We start from the raw sequence: 22,656 nt of genomic DNA on the forward strand, positions 1-22,656 counted from the left end.
CTTTATATTGACTGGAATGTTTGAAGCTGATGTTAAAATGTAGAGAAGTGATCGCTCCCTCTTCTATGAAGAGAAGGGATCAGATATTTCATTAGAAGTCACAATGGGTACAATACTTACAGTGTGGATTAGCAAATCCCATATTGCTTGTCTTTCTCTAGGAAAAATCTGTTCCCCTGTAAGTCTCCACTCCAGCATGCATTTCCAGGTACCCAGAATTCAATATGGAGAAACCGGCTTTAAGGATAATTCACTTTTGTAGGAGCCTGGAAAGAGCATTTCACCCCTGGTCACCCATGCAGGACTCCTACAAACTGTCAGTGTAAGCTGTCTGCCTAAACATTATACAGCCAGGCAGTTTTACAAAGACAGGAAGACTCAATGAACTACTAGCACGCTCAACGGGGCCCTGGTAATTCTTTGAGAACAGTACTTGTAGTCCCACACAGCCACTCTCTTTTTCAATAGTGACAGCAGGTACGGGGAGAAGAAGAAAAAAAACAGGTGGAACTTGTTCCCAAAGGTGAACTTACCCTTTAAAGCAGGGGTAGGAAACCTTAGAGAGGTGGCGATCCGACTGAACAACACAGGAGAAGTCAAAGATCACTGGTCACAGGGTCTCAAAACCTCTAAATGCAGGATTACAGTGTCGCGATCATGTGCATTGCACAGCAATCATGGGTTTAAATTGGGTGGTGAGAACACAATATTTCACCTCCTCACCACCTATCAATACACACTTGGATCGCTTTTGAGAGGAGCAGCACTTGTGTTCATTCACACGTAAAGTTAGGGGGTAGTAAACCAGCAGAATATCATAGAAGTCTATGGCTAAGCACAGCAAACCCACAGAGAAGCTGCACTGCACCACATAGTGTGTATAAACCAAAGCACGTCAGTGTGAAAGCAGACCTATACTAGAATGCCCAGTTTATTGCTTCACACTGACCTGAAAATCTCTTCTTTCCTACTGCTGGCACCACTCTGGAGACCGATAGCCACGATAAGAGGTGGAGTGCAGTTGGTATCACTCCACAAGGGACAGGAGCCAGCACTGCAGAGGAGGCATCACGTATGCTGCTCTTGCTCCCTTCTACAGCTCCAACTTTACAAGTAGTCCCTCTACATTGCACTCTGATGCTCCGGAATGGCAGTTCATCAAACCCAGACTGAGATCTACCAGCCACCTGTCGGTACCTGTAGATCACGATAACCGGGTCCCGCGGACTCGATATTAATAAAAATGCCATAAAACTATCCCCTATTTTGTAAACGCTATAACTTTTGCGCAAACCAATCAATAAACACTTATTGCGTTTTTTTGTTTTTTTACCAAAAATATGTAGAAGAATACGTATTGGCATAAACTGAGGGCATAACATTTTTTTTATATATTTTTGGGGGATATTTATTATAACAAAAAGTAAAAAATAATGCGTTTTTTTCAAAATTGTCACTCTATTTTTGTTTATAGCGCAAAAAATAAAAACAGCAGGGGTGATCAAATACCACCAAAAGAGAGCTCTATTTGTGGGGAAAAAAAGGACGTCAATTTTGTTTGGGAGCCACGTCACGCGACCGTGCAATTGTCAGATAAAGCGACGCAGTGCCGAACCGCAAAAAGTGGTCTGGTCTTTGACCAGCAAAATGGTCCGGGCCTGAAGTGGTTAAAGTGTGTGTCAAGCCAAAAAAAAATTTAGTGCTGGGTATAGGGAGTTCTAATTCTTCCCCACTCCATCCAAAACCGGAAAAAAATAAACCTTTTGACTTGACATACACACTTAACTGCGCACCTTGCTTAAGAGCTAATTCAGAAAGGGATGATCTACACGCCATGATTAAAACCAAATCAAAGGCTTTATTCTATCTTTCAAAAACAATGAATATTGGTGTCAGAAGGCTCCATTCCTACAGCTGAAAAGGACAGGTAGGTTACAGCTTCTGTCATGGTTGGAACTGCAGCCCTTGTTTGTTGATTTCACTATATGTCATGTGCATTGTTCAACATATTTTGTTATGTGCTTTGTTCAATATAAAGAAGTTAATTTGTTCATATATTGCTAGGAACAAATATTGAGTAATATTTGTTAATTTAAATACATTAGACTGTTAATATAATCCTGTATAGTTTGCTGGATACCATTGCTCTTTGCACTTTAAAGAAGAAAATAAATTAACTACTGAAATCAATAATATTCACTAACAATTTTACTTGCAGAATTTTCACTGGCTGTGCCATTAATATGCAGCTCAGTCCCTTACATCAACACATACTATGTAAATGTACACAATATACACTTTAAACTGGCGCAAAAAAAAAAATCACAAAAATCACTGAATCACAAATTCTAATAAAAAGGTTAAAACACACATTAAAGTCCATAGTACATCCGTGGGTATGTGAGAAACAATTACATATGGATGTGTATCTGAACAGGAGTAGTGGTAGGCGCCAGCTGTCTTCAGAGTATAGCCAGCTCTGTGTGAACAAGAAGGGAGAAGAAAAGGGGGAAGCACCACTAAGAGATTAAAAGGCTTTATTAGCACAACTGAACAACACTTACAGGATGAAAGGTAATTCAGGCTCCTAAGTCCAAGGATGAAGGAGATGTTCAGCCTATTTGGCGTCCATATGGGCATACCCTCACTCTCAATGCTGTGTGGATAGATGGATGCTGTCTTCAGCATCCTGTGGCCACCAGGAAGTGGGACCCAACAACCAGTGTGGCACGTGGCCAGAAATGATGTCAGCGAAAATTAGGTGAGGCTGGGCAGGATGGAAGAGTGGGCTAGAGAATAGGCCTATTCTATCTATCTATCTATCTATCTATCTATCTATCTATCTATCTATCTATCTATCTATCTATATATATATATATATATAATGTCAGTTGTTTTTGACGAAGCACCTATTGAGGTATCATCACAATATAGGTGACACTGTGAAGCTGCACATTGCCGTTTTTTACTGCTTGCCAATAAATTGTATTTGTTTTTTTTAAATACTACTTCAGAATTACCCTTTGTTACCCATAGTAACCGCTATGCTTTCCCAATGACTGTCATTGGGATAACCCCCTTTTTTTTGTTTATGGTTACGGCGACAATACCTCACGTGGTGAGTGGTAGAGAAGTATTATATTAATCAACGGGACTCTTGCTATACCCGTTGTTTTTTTGCCTTGGTTGGTGTTTGTTACTTAGACCTACTCGGTTGTAGCATAATGAGTAATAGCTGCACTTAGAAGCTAGGAAGCCGTAAATAATAATCCTGTAGTGTTACATGGTTGATTGGTACACAGTGCATAGAACTCTTCTTTAATATTAGCTCAGTCTTTCCACTGCCTTTATTTTTTTGTTAGATAAATTGCTGTAAACTTTTTTTTTTTTTTTTTTTTTTTTTTTGTGTTTTGGCAGCTTGCCTGATGCTGACTGACATGATCTTTTGGCTTTCAGATGATATTAAAGATGCAGACTCTTTATCGGATGAAATTACCCAAAACAGCAATCAGAACAACAGTAATTGTTCCTCACCATCCCGTATGTCAGACTCAGTCTCATTGAACACCGTCAGCAGTCATGATACCTCCCTGTGCTCGCCAGAAAAGGAATCCAGAATTACGACCAGCGTTAAATTAAGGTCTGTATGCAATATTGATACTATTGTGCCTTAAGACGTGTAGAGGGAAGACAGCCTACCTACTCAGGGAAGATGTGAAAAAACAATAGCAAGGTGACGTGTGTGCCTAGTTATTTTCTGTACAAGCCGTCAGAACAAAATTTAGCTTTGGGTACTATATTTGTGAATATTTTCTATCCATCTTGTATTATGATACACAATATGCATGCATTCATGAAAAGCAAAAATACAATACAAACATTTCTTTTAGCTGTTTTGCTGCAAACATAAATGTATTTTCTTCCCTATAAAAGCTGCAAAAATGTTATACCTGTAACAGATAATTAAAGTCTGCCATAGACTGTTCAAATCTCTGCCGATTCAGCAGGGACCGGCCAAGATTCGAACCATGTTTTGACAGGCTGATTGTACCCAAGATCAACTTCGGTACAACCAGCCCGTTGGGCATTTTATGCGATTATTGCTAGCGACTATAGCACCTAGCAATACACACTGTGTTCTCCCAGCCGGGAAGGCTCCCCAGTCCCACCCGTCCCTCCACTGTGAAAACACAATAGCTCTGTGGGAGGATTTCCCCCATCAGCACTGATGGGGTAAACAAGTGATTTTCTTTCCTGCAACTCATGACAATCCATCTATGGCCAGCTTTATTTACATATTTATTTTCTAAGAAGGTTGTACAACCTTTAATCAAGGTAATACTAGGCCTCACAGTCTTGTGTTCTGCTTACAGACAAGAAGATGAAAACTTGAACAACCTTTTGCATAATGGAGGAAAACTGAATGCTGTTGGTGAGAGACAGATCACAGAGATCCCATCACTGGACAGTGAAGAGAACTTGGTTCAAGAGAAGAGGGTCAATAATACCGACAAACCACACAACTTGAACCAAATCAACATAAACAATAACCTTACAAATGATGAAAGCTTGCATTCGGATTCTCCAAAGAAACAGCTTATCTCACAGCAATTGAGGTCTGGAGAGGCAATTTTGAACAATAATGAGAAACGGGAGGCTGAACCCCTGGAAAACAGGAAAGCCTACCCCAATATGTGTGCAATTAATAAGGTTAATGGACACTCTGCAGATGAGGATATGTCTCCAGATATGAGTGAGCCTGTCAGGAGCGCGTCAGAGGATTCAGTGCCTTCTTTTGACATGTGTGTTTCAAAGAGCACAGATGATTTGTCTCCACAGATGGGAGAGCCTGTGGGTCATGTTGTGAAATCTCACAGCATAACCAACATTGAGATGGGAGAGTTAAGGATCTATGACATCCTGAGTGACAGCGGCTCTCCGCAATCATCGTATGTTGGCAAGATGGCATCGGCAAGTGCTGAAGGACAGAATATTGTTAGGAGCAAGTCAGCAACTTTGCTGTATGATCAGCCATTGCAGGTGTTCTCTGGTTCGTCTTCCTCATCGGATCTGGTATCCACCGGAAAGAAAACTGTGTTCAAATTTGATTCCAACCACAACCCTGAGGGGCCATATTCCATGAGAGGTCCACCAGGTTCCCAAATGTCTGCTGTGCCTCAGTATAATGTTCAGTACAGTAGCAGTAGTGCTACAGCCAAAGACAATTTGTGGAACCAGAAACAAATGGCCTCAATGGATCAAGGAGCCTTACCTCCTCCGCGCTTCCATCTGTCCGACAGCGTAGATAGCCCCAGTTACATAAAACACTCTGCCAATATGAACTTTTCTAATCATAACAATGTGAGGGCAAGTAACATGTATGGTGTGCACCAGAGGATGGGGCCAAGGCACGTGGAGGCATGGGCAATGTCCCAGAATGATCGGCTCCATCAGGGAGTAAGCCGCAACACGCTGCAGAGACAGGGCAGCGTCTCTTCTAACGCTTCTATGTCCCTGGGCGATACAGGGCCCGCAAGGAGGATTGTTGTACCTGAAGGGGACTACATGACTTACAGGGACATACATTCAATGGGCCGACCTTCACACTTGATACCAGGCCCACAGAGACCGCTCTCAGCCAGGACATATAGCATTGATGGTCCTAATGTACCCAGACCACAGAGTGCACGGCCTTCAGTTAACGATATTCCTGAGAGAACAATGTCTGTCAGTGATTTCAACTACTCTCGGACTAGTCCCAAAAAACCAAATGCTAGGGTTAGTTCTGAACACTCCTTACTGGACCCTCCAGGTAGAGGTAAGGTACCTCATGACTGGAGAGAACAGGTCTTGCGGCACATAGAGGCGAAGAAGCTTGAAAAGGTAAGAGTGAAAAATGTACTTAAAAACTTCTATTCAAATCTTAAATTCCAGAAACCCCCATTACCGAGTGTGATGTCGTAAAGAACTGTCTGCACTGCTCATAGAGATCAGTCAGTTCTGACTAAGAAATGAGCGTGGTCTAAAAATGAAAGTCTGATTGGCTACTGTGGACAGCACTCCATTTTATTTAAATTTTGTCTAATTTTACAAAAGATACCAAACAAAAGAGCAATGTATGTGGTTTATATTTAAGAAACAGAACTGCTGTAGTTAATAAGTGCAGGCATCCTGAGGAGCAACTGTCTGATGCATCCGTGGCTGTTATGGCTAGATCCTGTCCATTCTGACTGGTAATTCTGTGCAGTGTCGCAGTTTACCTTCTAAGATTCCAATGCACATGTTCCTGAAGAAATGGCTGTGTGTGTAAGTGGTTGCTGAAGCTACCACCAGGTGGAACTGAAGATAGAGTAAGACAATGTCACCAGTACACCTTGGATCTCCAGAATGGATCCAAAGCTTTATTCAGCCATCACATTGTTACAGCAGAAGCAACATTTTGGTTCCTTACAGGACCCTTTTCATGGGGCATGTCACATGCCTGATGAAGGGGTCCTGTGAGGATCCAAAATGTTGCTTCTGCTGTAACAATGTGATGGCTGAATAAAGCTTTGGATCCATTCTGGAGATCCATGGTGTGCTTGTGACATTCTCTGGGGATGTACTTCCCCACACATTCCTATTTGTCCATCATGATGACGGGAAGTGTGAACGAGACAGAAAGCATCAAGCATGTTCTGGCACTTCTGAAAATGCTGAGGCTTTGCATCCTGGAGGTCCAGGCATCCAGAGCTGCAGTTGTCTGAAGCAGCCGTGTCTATTATGGCTAAATCCTGTCCTTTCTGACTGGTAATAATGCGCGGTGCCACAGAAAGCATCAAGCATGTTCTGGCACTTCTAGTACTGAAACTTTGCCTGTCAGAATGGCCCAGCATTCAGCCATAACCGCAAGGTTTTATTTGGGTCTGCACTTTATAACTACAACAGTTTTTATTCCTCGCCCCTTCCATGATATGACAGATTCTGTAAAATGTTTTCTACATTTTATTTTTCTAGATTCATTTTAACTTTGTCTGAAATAGCTGAAATGGTATATAACCTTGCCATACTGGTATAGGGGCACATTATAGACTATTGTTCTGTTCACTAATTTAGTAGATGTGATATTCAGTGACCACAGATGTCAGATGCTTGAGCGCTGCATTGTCATTTTGAATGAGGTGCACGTTTGTTTTTATATCTACATCAAGTGTTCAGAGCCACATCAATATCTTCTCATTATGCAGCCCCTATTTAAATATAAAGGTAGAACTATAGGCAAAACTTCTTTTTTTTTTTCATTTTGGATGAAGTAAGGCTGGGTTCACACTGATTTGGTCTGCTGCATCGCATGTCATTTGTGCATGAATCGCACCAAATTCCTGTACAAATGACATGCAAATTAGGTGCAGTGCGAATTGAGCTATACATTATGTATAGCTCAGTTCGCACTAGATCTGCACCAAAAATGTGCAGGACACTTTTTTTTTTTTTGTCCACACTGGAATTGGATCACATGGGTGTTCAGACCCATGTGATCCGATTCCACAGTTCCCCTCCTTTTGCAAACCAATTTGGGGGTGTCATTTACTTTATGTTGACACTTGCAGTGGTTTGCAGAGCACAGTGTGGAACTGCCTGCGATTCTGATGAACCGCACAGAAATCGCTGCGGTTCCCACACTGCATCAGTGTGAACCGGTCTAAAGGAGGGTTATAACCCATCAGATTTTTTTTTTGCCATCTGTATCCGATTGTGGATATTTCCCTTCACTTCCTATATAGCCACAGGAAGTGAGAGGAAGTTACTGCCAATTAAGGGAATTCCTTGGGGACCCCCAGGTCACCAGAACTAGTGTCCCTATTGGAAGATTTTGTCTATATACCACCTTTCTGGGGACAACCCAAAATATGGGATTTTCTTTTATTTTCACTTTCAATGATTATGGTTAACAGGACAAATTGAGAGGGTGAATCTCCCTAACGGGGGACACAGACAGCAATAATAACTGATGGGGGTTCTAATCCCTCTCAACTCTATCTAAAACTATCTAAAACTTAAAAAAAAAATAAAAAGTTTTTCCTTTAGTTCTACTTAAAGATTAAATTTCTTCTAAAGGCAGCCTGCATCTGTATACATAAACTGCGGAAGGGATGGCCTGGATTGGAGCTCATTGGAATAAAAAAAAGAGCAAGTTTGGGTAGAGATAAGTTTGTAGGACACCCAACCTCATCTCTACTCATTATAGTATGCAATAACCCTCAACTTTGCTTTGGCCTGTAGAACCCCTGGAAACCAGGACACTCTTGGGGAGTTAACAAAGCTTGATACATGGGAAAAAAATGCGGCGATTTCTATAGGCACGCTTATTTGCTGTTTTACGTGCCAAATAAGTGTTGAATGCCAATTTGTGAATTTGTTGCATGCCAGAGGTGCTTTGTCCGTCCACACACACCCCACTCTCCTCTCCTTGTTGCAGTGCTGCTCCCCCCGCCCGCCTACAATATTTACACCACTCTGATTTACAATCATTTTTTAACTTAGAATATTGGTGAAGGTGCTTTATTAGTTTGGTGCATACTATCAGAATGGAAACTGTACATATCACTTTTACAGTGATAGAGCACAGTTGTCACAACAACACAATAGAATTTGTGTAATGGCATTGTTGATTTGGCCCATGAAAAATGCACCAATTTTTACACTAAAAACAACATATTTCCCTTTGTTAATCCCCCACTATTTACAGAGCCTTGGATTCTTAGTGAGCTAATCTACACCCTCTTCTGATCTAAATTCCACTCCTCACTGTCCAGGAATATAGTACTAGTCTCAGTGGTTGGGCTTAGTAATGAGTCACTGAAACGTTAGTGTCCTATGTATAGTTCATGCCTGTGATCGCATGGTCCACAGAAAACTGTCAGATTTTGATACAGATTTTTAATTTGCTCACATGACAGATCTACTAATCATAACATTGTATGAAAACTCAGAACATATACTGTATATGCTCATATGCATTTACAGAAGCTGATCTGTAAAAGAAATACAGTAAAACCTTTGTTTGAGAGTAACTTGGTTTGAGAGTGTTTTGCAAGACTAGCAAAATTTCTTTATAAATATTGACTTGATAAACAAGCGTTGTCTTGATATACAATTAGCATCATGTCACAAGTGAATATATAAGAGGAGAGGCGCCTCTAAGTGTAGCAATATGGCTACATTTAATATAAGTACAATATTTAGAAACTCCCATGATTGATGATTAAAAGAACTACACCTAAGTATGCAGGCATCCGGGGTAAAGCTGTCCACATAAACCATCCTCGTCCTCCCTTCCACACTGCGCTCCTCAAGCTCCCCAAGCCTCACTCTCAGATCACTCTACTGCAGGGTAGTCTTCCCGGTCACCATTGCAGATTGACAGCGGTGAGAGCCTGAACGGAGAATGGTCTATGTGAACAGCTTTTTCCCAGATGCCTGCATACTTGTGCGTCTTTTAATCATCAACCATGTGATTTGCTAAATGTTGTACCTTCATTAAATGTAACCATCTTGCTACACTTAGAGGCTCCTCTCTTCTCTTTTATATTATGTAGCTCCTGTTGGATTTGGCTTCTAATCCCTTTGTGAAGGCTGCTATTTGTGGATGGACATTTTATGGTTACATAACCTATCACATTACTATAATCTTTTTATATGGACTATAAGCTAAAAGACCTATGACTATATGGTTGTGGGACGAATTATCTGAGTTTCCATTATTTCCTATGGGGAAATTCGCTTTGATATACAAATGCTTTGGATTACAAGCATGTTTCCAGAATGAATTATGCTCGCAATCCAAGGGTTTTACTGTATAGAGTAAAATTGACGCAAAATGTGTGTTAATGGTAAAGAGAGCAACATACATCATTGATCTATTCATGTAGCTATCACAGAACCATGACATTTTTGTATTTTTTTTTTTTTTTTTTATCTGCAAGGAGCATTGAATTCATATGCTACTTTACTGCCACCCAGTGGTTGTTTACTGGCATTGCTACAAACAACCAAAATTGTCATTAAATATGAAAAATAATGCACGCTGAAAATGAAATCGCCAGTGAAGGCATAAATGGGCTTTTGTATCAGCCCAGTCATGTTCTCCCTTTCTTTTAAACAAAGTGGGGTTATTTATATAAATGAGGAGTGCGTAGTACATGGCAACTTTGCTAGAAGTTAGCAGTTCTTTCTTTAGTTCAGGTTAGAAGCTGAAAGAAGACATCTAATTGGTCGTTAAAGAATTCCTCTATTATATCTTTTGTCCAGTTTAGATTTTTCTGTTCCATGATGTTTGTATGTTATGTGTTTAGTGGTTAATAAATGTTTCTACTGTTCCTTTGGTCACATGAAAGTTGCATGTCCTTATGTTGGGTTATTGGTACACGACGCACTGCTGTGTGTGTATATCTGCATGAGATGTGCATGGCACCTAGATGTGTTGAGTGGATGTATGAGTAACCCATTGTTGGTTGTATATGCATGCTTTACTAATCTGTGTTGTTACATCTATCCCTCTCTATTCAGAGCATGCTGTCACGGTCCTTTAATTCCACTTACACTGCATCTAGCAGCTCTGTGTATGACAGCTCTAGAGATCTGCATGGCAGCCAAGGCAGTGTTGCCTTGAGTGTTGCTGACAGAAGAGGTTCTGGTGTTCACATACTTCGTGTGAGTACTTAACGTACCTGTCTTAGGATAATAATCAAACTGCAATACAATCTGGAAAGAACTGTTCTAATTGGAAATTCTAAACCTAATCTGTATAACTGATTTAATATTGAATTCATAATCTACTAAAGTGCATTGATATGAGCAGATGTGTTTCATAGTATAAGTCTGACTGTAAACAAGCCGATCTGTCACCAGTGACAGTTGACAGTGAGATTAATTCACGGGGACTTGTTGCAATTTTCCCCACTTCCTTTCTGCTTCATAACAGGGCAGATATTTGTCGTCAGGTTAGAAAATATTTGTGTGCAGTAACCAGCAGTTCTGAAGGTTCTAAAGGACCATTATTGCTCTAAGGCCAGCCATACACTTTTTCGAATCGCGGACGGTTCAGCAGGAACCATTAATGGGCAGACGGAATGCACCAAGTTGATCGATCAACTTGGGTACTTCCAGCCTGATTGAGTCACTTCTGATTATTGCCAAAGCCACTAGCGATAATCACTGGCTCCCCTTGCCAGGAGAAGGCAATGGCTGAATTCCCCTGTCAGCACTGCCTGTGTTGATGGGGGAATTGTGCGAATTTCTTTCCTGCAATCCTTGCTTGCAGGAAAGAAATTTGCATTGTGTATGGCCTGCCTTTAGAAAGCTGAGCATGACCTGACCTAATCCCCTTGGGCAATGTAGGCAACAATAATCAAATTCAGTAATTCAGGAGCAAGTTAATCCAGTTGGGAGTAGCAGTTATAATTTACAGTGTACCTATGGGCAAAATTTTAAATTACATCTACGTTGTAGTCTGTTGGCAGCATTAATGCAGTAAGTGGGTTTTGTTTTTCTCAGTACCTCGTAGAGCTTTATTAAATGTCAGAGCTATTATTTGTCCACTTTCTGCAACAGGTCAAGCTGTTCTGCAATTGTCACAGGGTTAGAGAAAACCCATATTATTACATCAGGGATGCTTACAATGGTCAGCTTTTAGTCATATGGGTTAACCATATGATTATTAAAAAAAAAAATATATATATATATATATATATATATATATATTAAATAACTATAAATAATTATAACAAATAATAATATAATAATAAAAATGATTCAATAATGTAATCAAATCAAAAACACTGAAATATGCAGAATTGTCGTTGTCGCTACTTTTAGTGTTTGATGACGAATTTCCCCACAAATTACTATCGCTCAATTCTGCGAGTGATTCTAATTTATTATCGCTGTTTTCTAGCTGGTCTATAACCACTTTTGATGTAAACGGACATTTTTTGTTTGCTATGGACAATTTCCTGTTTCCAGGCATAAAGAACAGTATTTATAATATAAAACTGCATGCAGGACACTGGACAAACCACTAAGGACAAAGGGGATGTGTAATTATTTGATACAGTACTGTAATCTGTAAGATTACAGTATACTGTATCTATACTGTTTTTTTTACTTTTTGAATTTGGCGCTGAACTCCGTCCCCGTGCGTCGCACTCGCAACACTCGCAGGGAACGAAGCTCTGTGCTGTCACAGATCGAGCGAGACACGGTGGTTCACTGATCACAGCGGGGAGACATCGCTGGATCTAGGGGACAAGGTAAGTAAACCCCCTACATGGATCCAGCGATGCGATCCCGAGTCTGGCTCGGGAATACCGCTTATGGTAATTAAATCTCACCCCGAGCCAGACTCGGGAATACTGCCAGGGAGGTTAAAGCTTAATAAGAAAAACTTGCTGTAACTTTTTGAAAAGTATTAACTGGAGCTTGGTGTTAATTTGCTTTCCATTTAAAACTACCTATCCCTCTAAGGCTAGCTTTATCTGCATAGATTGCTCTTGAGAAATTATGCAATTCCCCTATCCATAGTAAATGGAAGACTCTCCCCTGCCTGAAACCTGTAGCAGTCGGATTACCTTTATTGCCCCTTTCACACTGGTGGAGTCCTCCAGCGAATCCGCCCACTCTGCAGGGGACCCCTCTACTGATCCACGCTGAGCAGGTGGATGACAGGTCCATGTCTGCTCTGCTGATGCAGAGTGGTCAGTTGGACGGAAACGGCTGTCAACTGTTTCTGTCCAACTGTCATCTTGTTTGATTCACTGGATAGATGGGGAATGGATCCTCATCTGCCTGTTTTTAGCAGACAGGATCGACACGATGGATGGTCCGACCGCAACCACCTGAAAAACTGACAGGCAGACCCAATTGATCAGTCAGTGTGAAAGTGGCCTGACAGTGATTGCATCTGATACCATGCAGCAGCAGTTTACTGACAATCTTCCACCCAGCTTTCAAGCTACATTTTACAAGCTGGGTGGTGCTGACAAGGCCGCTCACCGCTTAAATTTTGTCTGATTTCAATACAGTTTCGAGCTGTGTATGGCCAGTTTAAGACTGTGTTGTCACCCTGGTAAAGTAAGTGATAAAATAACTGATTTATTTGCAGCATCAATGGGTAGTAAAATTAGGTGGGGGGTCAGAACTAAAGAAAAAAAATTGTAAATGCTAGTGACGGACTGCAACATAAATGTAATCTTTGATTTTTTCACTTCATTAAACTTTAACAGTTAATTCAAGCTGTCACATATCACAGTCATACAAGTCTGTCCAAGCTTTATTTCATGAAAAGTAAAGATTTGCATAGGATTATTTGAGATTTCTGGAGACGAGTGTTACCCCACTTAGATAAAAGCCAGCCACATCTTCAGGCGTTGGGAAGTTCCCGACACCACTATACGAGGTTAGTTAAACTTCACTCATCATAGGGGAAGATGAAGGTCATTCAAACAAGCTGAGGGACATGAACTTTCACCAGCATCAATTAGAAAAAGGCATCAGAAGCATATTTTTAGGAACACTGGGAAATTGTTTCCTTGGGATTTGTGCACTGATCACCCATCATTTTCAAGTAGAGATGAAAGCGGCGTGCCTTTTCTCTTCATCCTTCCTAAAACTTGGAGGAATGAAAGAGTTCTTAGTTGGTTCCTGTGACTTTCCAGCTAGTACTTTAGCTAGAAAAACAACACAGATGTAGCGCTCACATGAGAGAACACTCTTATTGGATAAAAGTGGAATCCTTCACTGGATGCTCAGGCTCGAATGGCATCCAGCAATTAAGTAGACATCTCCAATAAAAATGTAGCCGGAAACTCCAGATCCTATTAGAAAATCTGATGCACAGGTACTGTGAACAATGCTGAAACGCATCAGTGTTTTTTAATATTGACTTTGCATGTAGCAATAAATATTTTCTAATGTCATCTAGAGTTGCTGGCTACATTTTTCTTGGAGCTGTAATAGCTAATACACTTTTTTAGATAGTCAAGCAATGGAAGGTTATATCTCAATAGCCGTACAGATCTCTATTCAGATAGCTAGGGAGCATGCACCTTTACTGACAATACATGAACAGTTAGACATCAGTTGTTATTAATATAACTATTACTGATCTACAAAGTGCTGTCTTCTTCCTTGGCATTTTTTAAGGTAGGTTGTCTCAACCTTTTTCATTTTGGAGGACCCTTTAAAATGCTCTTCAAGTCTTGGGGAAGACTAACTAGCAGTATACTCAGATAGAACAAACTGGTATCCTGTAACATTAGTGTAGAGTAGAAAAGAGCCCTTACATTGTTTAATGGAAAATGTTCCCCTTGCATTGATGGTCTTGGTGGCAGATCATTCTACTCACTGCTCAAGGAAGTAACAGCAACCTTGGGAGGAACCCTTGTTAAAGGCTGGTCTAAACAAATTGATGCATACAACAGTGAATAATATAGATAATGCAAATGCTGTGACAGAAACCATATAACTCTATGGTTAATCATACACAACAAATGAAGGCTACAGTAGGAGACTGAGTTATAGATTTTTAGACATGCTGGCTCCTAGGATTTACCAGTCCTAAGCTTCTAAGCAAATAATGGTCATAGACACATCACTAAAGTGGTTTATAGTAGAAGATTAAGTTTCAGAAGCTTGAAGAGACGTCCTGGATAGAAGTAGTACAGTATATACAATGTCTCACAAAAGTGAGTACACTCCTCACATTTTTGTAAATATTTTATATCTTTTTATGTGACAACGCTAAAGAAATGTCACTTGGCTACATGTGTAAATTTGCTGTCCCCTCAAAATAACTCAACACACAGCCATTAATGTCTAAACCGCTGGAAACAAAAGTGAGTAACCCCTAAGTGAAAATGTCCAAATTGGGACCAATTTGCCATTTTCTCTCCCTGATGTCATGTGACTTGTTAGTGTTCCAAGGTCTCGAGTGTGAATGGGGAACAGGTGTGTTAAATTTGTTTATCGCTCTTACTCTCTCATACTGGTCACTGGAAGTTCAACATGGCACCTCATGGCAAAGAACTCTCTGAGGATCTAAAAAAAGAATTGTTGCTCTACATAAAGATGGCCTATGCTATAAGGTCAGGACCCTGATACTAGCTGCAGCATGCTGGCCAAGGAAATACAGCAATTTAACAGGACAGGTTCCACTCAGAACATGTGCTTCCATTGTCAACCAAAGAAGTTGAGTGCACATGCTCAGTATCATATCCAGAGGTTGTCTTTGGGAAATAGACTTATGAGTGCTGCCAGCATTGCTGCAGAGGTTGAAGGGGTGGGGGAGTCAGCCTGTCAATGCTCAGACCATATACTGCATCAAATTGGTCTGCATGGCTGTTATCCCAGAAGGAAGCCTCTTCTAAAGATGATGCCCAAGAAAGCCCCAAACAGTTTGCTAAAGACAAGCAGACTAAGGACATGGATTACTGGAAACATGTCTTGTGGTCTGAGACCAAGATAAACTTATTTGGTTCATATGTCAAGCAAGTGTGTGGCGGCAACCAGATGAGGAGTACAAATACAAGTGTGTCTTGCCTACAGTCAAGCATGGTGGTGGGAGTGTCATGGTCTGAGGCTGCATGAGTGCTGCCGGCACTGGGTAGATACAGTTCATTGAGGGAACCATGAATGCCAGCATGTACTGGGACATACTGAAGCAGAACATGATCCCCTCCCTTCGGAGACTGGGCCGCAGGGCAGTATTCCAAAATAACGACCCCAAATACACCTCCAAGATGACCACTGCCTTGCTTAAAAAGCTGAGGGTAAAGGTGATGGGCTGGCCAAGCAAGTCTCCAGACCTAAACCCTATTGAGCATCTGTGGGGCATCCTCAAATGGAAGATGGAGGAGTGCAAGATCTCTAACATCCACCAGCTCCATGATGTTGTCTTGGAGGAGTGGAAGAGGACTCCAGTGGCAACCTGTGAAGCTCTGGTGAACACCATGCCCAAGAGGGTTAAGGCAGTGCTGGAAAATGATGGCCAGGCCCGGACTGGCCATAGGACAGACTGGGCATTTTCCCGGTGGGCCAGAGCTGCCCACTCCGTGGCCTGTTGATGATCAAGCCGCACAGCGGGAGGTAAGCAGTGACCTCGACTGGGTTAACACATGCCACGGCCGCCATGCCTGTGTCTTCTCCGGCGGAACTAGTGGCAGCATGGGCTGAGCTGTGTGTCTCTCTCGTACACAAATCAGCCTCAAAGCAGAAACTGACAGTTCCGCTCTCTCCGCTGCTACGGACTGCTCCTCCTCATCCATCCATGGGTGTCCTCACAGTGGGACAAGGGGGGGGGAGAGCTGCCAGGATATTTCCCCTGCTCGCCCCCCCCCCCCCTTTCACATGTTGGCAGCACAGGAAAAGAGAAAGCTTCCTGCCTGTACTTCCCTCCCAATTGGCCACAGCGGAGGGCCAATCAGAAGAAACTAGAGGGGCATTATGGGAAATTTAGTCCTGGAGATTGGTGGCCCAATTGTTCTCAGCAGGAAGCAGGCTACAGTCCCCAGCAGGCACTCTGCTGGAGGAGGGGAAGAGAAAACCCAGAAACGAGCTAAGGTGTGCTACACTGTAGCAACTACTACAGGAGACATGGAAAAAGAGTGGACTGTGCTGGGGAACTAATAGCCCCAGCACCACCAGAGAGAGCCACGCTGTACCCGCCCCACCAGAGAGAGCCACGCTGTACCCGCCCCACCAGAGAGAGCCACGCTGTACCCGCCCCACCAGAGAGAGCCACGCTGTACCCGCCCCACCAGAGAGAGCCACGCTGTACCCGCCCCACCAGAGAGAGCCACGCTGTACCCGCCCCACCAGAGAGAGCCACGCTGTACCCGCCCCACCAGAGAGAGCCACGCTGTACCCGCCCCACCAGAGAGAGCCACGCTGTACCCGCCCCACCAGAGAGAGCCACGCTGTACCCGCCCCACCAGAGAGAGCCACGCTGTACCCGCCCCACCAGAGAGAGCCACGCTGTACCCGCCCCACCAGAGAGAGCCACGCTGTACCCGCCCCACCAGAGAGAGCCACGCTGTACCCGCCCCACCAGAGAGAGCCACGCTGTACCCACCCCACCAGAGAGAGCCAGCCGCGCTGTCAAGCACCACCAGAGAGAGCCGCGCGCTGTTCAGCACCACCAGAGAGAGCAGGTCAGTGTCACTGGGCAGTGTGAGCACAATAGGAGACAGACAGTACATTGTATGGCCACAATAGGACTAGGACACTGTAATATAAAGGGGTGCTGTAGTCATTGTAGTGCCCCTTTACAGTGCAGCCCCCTTTATACCACAGTGTCCCTGCACATTACAGTGTGGAGGACTGACACCAGCCACCCCCGTGAATGTTTAGAGATTGGGTCCTACACTATCCATAGACTGGGAGATCCTGCTTCTCTAAACCATGGGAGCAATACACTCCTCCAGGTGGGAGAACTAGAGGTCTCCACCCATGACACAGGTGGACACTAATGAGTGTTTCTTATTTCTTCAGTGTTGTCACATTAAAAAATACAGTAAAATAATTACAAAAATGTGAGGGAGTGTACTCACTTTTGTGAGATACTGTATGACTATTTATCTGCTCATTGGTAAAGTAAAAGCTGCAATGATTAAGCATACCGTACTTCTAATCCTAATATTTACCTAAAATCCTCTGCTTGTGCATGCAGTGAGTTTTGTTACCGCTTGTGCTTTTTGTGTATAACTTTACTGTCTGCTCCACTTGGATTTAAGCTGACCATACGTGATTCCAGTGGGTTATACAAAAAAAATAAAAAATGTGCTGATTCCCCCATCCACACATTTGAAGTGGGTGGGGAAGTCCTTCTCGTTATGGTATTGACAGCGGGGAGCCTTCCCTGCCATCAGAATACAATGATTGTGTTGCCGTCTATAGCTGGCAACACTGATTGTTTAAGGAAAACCCCAACTGGCTGGTTATGTCAATAGATCAACTTGTGTACAACACCACGTACTTGCCCATACATCTATCAAAATTCTGCCAGTCCCTGTTGGACTGACTGAATTTCAATTCGTGTATGGGGTCAGGCACAAGGCTATGTTAGATTAAGACTAATCACACGCACATGAGAGATTCCTTCATACACCATAAACAGCGTAGATTAAGGAATTTTCCCTGCCGGCAATTGTATTCAGACAGCCAACATCCGAGTCTATAACTTTCCACTTGGCTTCTCTGATAAAAGTAAATTGAAAAATGTACTTTTGTCAGAAAGGGGTGCTGATGGCCCCCCCCCCACAGCTCGAATTATGGACTGTTCAGCTGGAATCGGCAGAAATTTGAGCCATCTATGCAAACCTTCTCACTGTAACATACCAGCGCCAATTAAGGCAATCAAGATGGTGGATATTGCCCACATCACTCCTCCAACCCCAATAGTTGTGAGCTGTGAGCACCAACACTCAGCTAAAGCCGGCCATTGATGGTTCGAATCTCAGCCAGTTCAGGAGGTACCAGCTAAGATTCGAACCATGTATGGGCAGGCTGAATGTGCCCAAGTTGATCAATCTATCAACTTGGGTGCAACTAGCCTGCTGGATTTTACATGTGATTATTGCTAGTGGCTGTTAAAGGAAAGAAATTATACGGCCAGCTTAAGCGGAGTGTTTGTGTGCAGTGCTAAAGGACAGAGTTGGATCATATCTATATAACCTCTACCCTTTGAGGTCTAAGGTGAGCTTTACTCTACTGCTTTCTCCAATTAGTCATGTTTGCTAGTGCAATAATCGGATTATATGAGATGTGGAAGCTTATTGATTATATTATTATTATTTTTTTATTATATGACCACAGCGGCTTGAATTCGATGGCTTTGTGTTACTGCACTTTATACTGCCTTGTTTAATAAACCATTACCATATTAACACAATACGCTTTATATTACCTTGGTAAATTACTTTAACTATTTCTTTGTAAAGCAAGCCATTACGGAATGCTGCAAATTAAACAAAATTAAACATTTTTATATGTGATGATAAACCTTAAAATGTGTGTAGTCATTGCAAAAACAGCTGCACCTATGTAAATCTCCTTCTTATAATTACTGTACACTGTATCAGAGCTGTTGCCGATGGACAGTGAACTAAGCCATCTTAGCAGCATCAGTATTCTATAATATTTCTGAATTAATCCTCTTAGTGACAGTGGCAAAAGGGGGTGAAAAGGTTAACTAGCGGCAATCAGGGGGTTAAAACCATTATTGGGTAGTATATCAGGGTACCTAGCGCTATAAAAACCTGGCGGTGAACCTAAAAAAATAACTAGCTACCTAGCGACAGTAGCGACACTAATGCAGCGATCAGAAAAATGATCGCTTAGTGACACTGGCAAAAGGGGGTGAAAGGGTTAACTCTAGGGGCAATCAGGGGGTTAAATCTTTATTGGGGGGTGATAGGGGGCTACCCTGGATCTAACACTAACTGCCCTGACAGTTTTTACTGTCACAACTGACACTGAATACAGTGATCAGTAAAGAAATGATCACTGCAATCAGTGACACTGTGACTGGGGGGGAGGGGGGGATCGGGGGGGGGGGGCTTTGTGTGCCTGTGTGTACCTACATGTCAGTGTAGTGTTGGTGCACACTTACTATTAGTCTTCTCCTCGTAGTCCAGTCAAAAAGACCGCCCCGAGGAGAATGACATCACTTCCTCCTTCCTGTGTAAACAATACACAGTGGTAGGAAGTTCGTCATTGGCCAGGAGCGATCCAGAGGGGGTGGCCAGAAACCAACGGCCATCCCCTCATCACGGATCGCTGCTGGAGGGAAACGGACCGCCGTATCCAGCGGGAGGGGGTCCGATCGGACCCCCCACCCGCTGGAAGGCAGGCAAGTACATGTACGTGCTTGTGCCTGCCTGTGCCATTGTGATGACGTACAATGGCAATACGGCGGTCCTTAAGTGGTTAATGACTTCCCCTACTGAAAATTCTATTTCCCCGATACCATACTGGTATCGATGCTTTCAATTACTTTTAACATGTTTGTAGATCAGATGTTCTGAATTCACTTGCTGTATTCTTGAGCTAGGTCAGTGATTCCAAGTATTGAAGTTTAAAAAAAAACAGTCGGGAAATTGGCATTTCTCTTATGACAGCACAGCTTGAAGCGAACCATAGACAGATGGAATCTCAGCCAGTTCAGCAGGAATCAGCTGAGATTCGAACCATGTATGGCAGGCTGATTGTATCTATACCGACTGTTTTGATGGGTCAAGTGATTTTCTTTCCTGCAACAAAAGAAAATTGCTTTGTCTATGGCCAACTTTACAGGGATATGCAACAAGTGGCATGCAATCAAGTTGGGCTCAGGCTGGCTTCTTTAAAGGTTTCAGATCTCCTTTAGAAAGGTTTCCCCACCATAGTTTCTGGCTTTGTTCTTGCACTCTTGATAGTCTCATCCAGTCGAAAACTGGCACCCTCTTGTATTGTCTGTAGTTGTTTGGATCCTGAAGCATAGAGATCTTACCAGAAAAGTCCATGAGAAACATAAGAAACCATTAGCTGATTTATGTCACTAGCATCCACCAAAACTGATATAAGTTTTGCGTATGCTACGGTTTTTTAAATGCTGTTTATTTGTAATGAAACTACATGCATTTCTTGTTATTTTTCAGGCTTCTTTTTAAGTAACTCAATTGTTTTACCTAATATATTTCTGATGCTGATGGTCTAATCTCTTTAACATCTAATCCATAATCCATTTCAGCATAACATAAAGAAAATGTAATCCTTTTTAAAAAAGAGCTCTAGCCCAAACTTGAAGTACTAGGACAAGAAATTATTGCAGCATAATTGTAAGGCAGCATCGGGGTTCTGAGGGCCAAATGTTGCTCACAAGCTATTGGTTGTGACCCCTCATATACAGTATTCCGTATGTAATATTTTTTCTGTTTGCTGACAGCACCCGACCACTGGCAGCACAGGGGAACCTGCACAGGACGATGTATTTGGGCCCGGACAGCAAAATTATGCAACCTTGCTTCACAAGGAGAATTCTACTGATGGTGGAAAAAAGGTAACCAACACACTATATGTTGCTTCAATTGCATTATTTCATTAGTTTTAATTCTCCTGGAGTTCATGTTACTGTGAATAGTACTCCACATTTTAAATGACAAGCCACAGGGACAACATACAAAGATGGATACAGAGCTATTATGCAGTGTAAATCAGACTGTGGCTATCAAAGTATTTTCTTTGTGTTTGAAAAGATATTTACAACATGTGCACATGAATGTGCAATGTATGTACTACTGCAACAAATTTTGTTTTAACTATGCAAACATCATAGATCTGCTAAGATATCATTTTCGAACTGTTTAAATATTTTGGCCACTAGAGGGGAGGACTTAGGAAAGAAAGCTTCACAACTGTTCATACATTGCACTTTATCCATTTTATGACAATGGTTATATTAATAATGATAGAGCAGTCTTGCATAGCCACAAGAGAGAGTTTATTAGTCACCACCTTGAGGTGTTTGAAATTGTAAAATTGTTTTACAGATGCATATGAGCAATGGACAGATGTGCCCACCATCAAGAGCTCAGAGCAACTATAGCCAGCTCCATCATCACTCTGCCCAGCCATCAATGGTAAGATTTCCACTCTATTGAAGCTGCCAGCAACCTCCCATATTTTTTCTCAGTATTAGCATTTAGAGTTATTTTGAGTTTGACATCATTTATTTCTGAAAACAATTTACAAATGATAATGTACAGCGCAGTCCAAAAATAACCCAGCCCTCAATCCAGCTAGTCAGCACAATACTAGATAATTTGCATTTACATGCAAAACCACACTAGCAAGACAAAAGGAAAAAATTGTCCACACACCACCACGGAGCGGAAGCACATAAAATCCTTTATTGTCACCATAGCCAGGCAAACATAACAGGACCAAATGTTGAAGCTTTTAAACACATGGACTCGTGTTTAATCATAGGTTGGTTATGATTAAGCATGAGATGTCCGTGTGAATTGCCACGGCAACATTTGGTCCTGTTCTGTCTGTCAGGCTATGGTGACAACAAAGGATTTTATCTGCTTCAGCTCTGCGGTGGTGTGCGGCCAATTTTTTCCTTTTGCCTTTAAAGTTTGCGGTGGAGAGCCGAGGCAGGCACCTACACCAGATTGCGATTCATCACTCACCGGAGCAGTATGCACACTTAAAGCTCTCCTCTCTTCCTTGAGCGGTATGCACACTTAAAATGGTTGTAAACCCTTACAAACCACTTTGACCTACAGGTAAGCCTAGATTAAGGCTTACCTGTAGGTCCAAGAAATATCTCCCAAACCTATATGGTTTAGGAGATATTTGCCCGAAGACGGGCACCGCTGTCTACGGCGCATGCGCCTTAGACAGCGGTGTGCAGACGCACTGAGCGTGGCATCCTCGATGACGAAGATGCCGCACGTCTCGGCTCCCGTGCGCATGCGTGGTAGTGACGTCATCGCGGCTTCGCCGAATGACAGAGGCGGGGCTGCGAGACCCCACCGAGAAGATGGATGCGCCGAACTACAGGGGACAGCGGTGACTTCGCTGGCTCCTGTGTCAGGTAAGTGACACATAATGGGCTACTATGCGATGCATAGTAGT

The 22,656-nt window shown here is 42.5% G+C and overlaps 1 protein-coding gene across 3 annotated transcripts in view; it reads left to right on the plus strand.

The window, feature by feature from the left end:
- ERBIN (erbb2 interacting protein) overlaps nucleotides 1–22,656 on the plus strand; it is a 347,855-nt gene that overhangs the window by 311,569 nt on the left and 13,630 nt on the right. For 2 of the 3 annotated variants that reach the window (XM_077462647.1, XM_077462648.1), the window contains 5 exons: nucleotides 3,457–3,640; nucleotides 4,374–5,883; nucleotides 10,549–10,692; nucleotides 20,960–21,073; nucleotides 21,564–21,653. In XM_077462647.1, coding sequence (XP_077318773.1) covers nucleotides 3,457–3,640; nucleotides 4,374–5,883; nucleotides 10,549–10,692; nucleotides 20,960–21,073; nucleotides 21,564–21,653 — 2,042 coding nt within the window. The remainder of the gene's footprint in view (nucleotides 1–3,456; nucleotides 3,641–4,373; nucleotides 5,884–10,548; nucleotides 10,693–20,959; nucleotides 21,074–21,563; nucleotides 21,654–22,656) is intronic. The other variant, XM_077462650.1, reaches the window with a different exon arrangement.

The sequence above is a fragment of the Lithobates pipiens genome, unplaced genomic scaffold (assembly GCF_037356315.1).
Source record: "Lithobates pipiens isolate NorthernLeopardFrog02 unplaced genomic scaffold, aLitPip1_a1.2 Scaffold_3, whole genome shotgun sequence".
Taxonomy (NCBI): domain Eukaryota; kingdom Metazoa; phylum Chordata; class Amphibia; order Anura; family Ranidae; genus Lithobates; species Lithobates pipiens.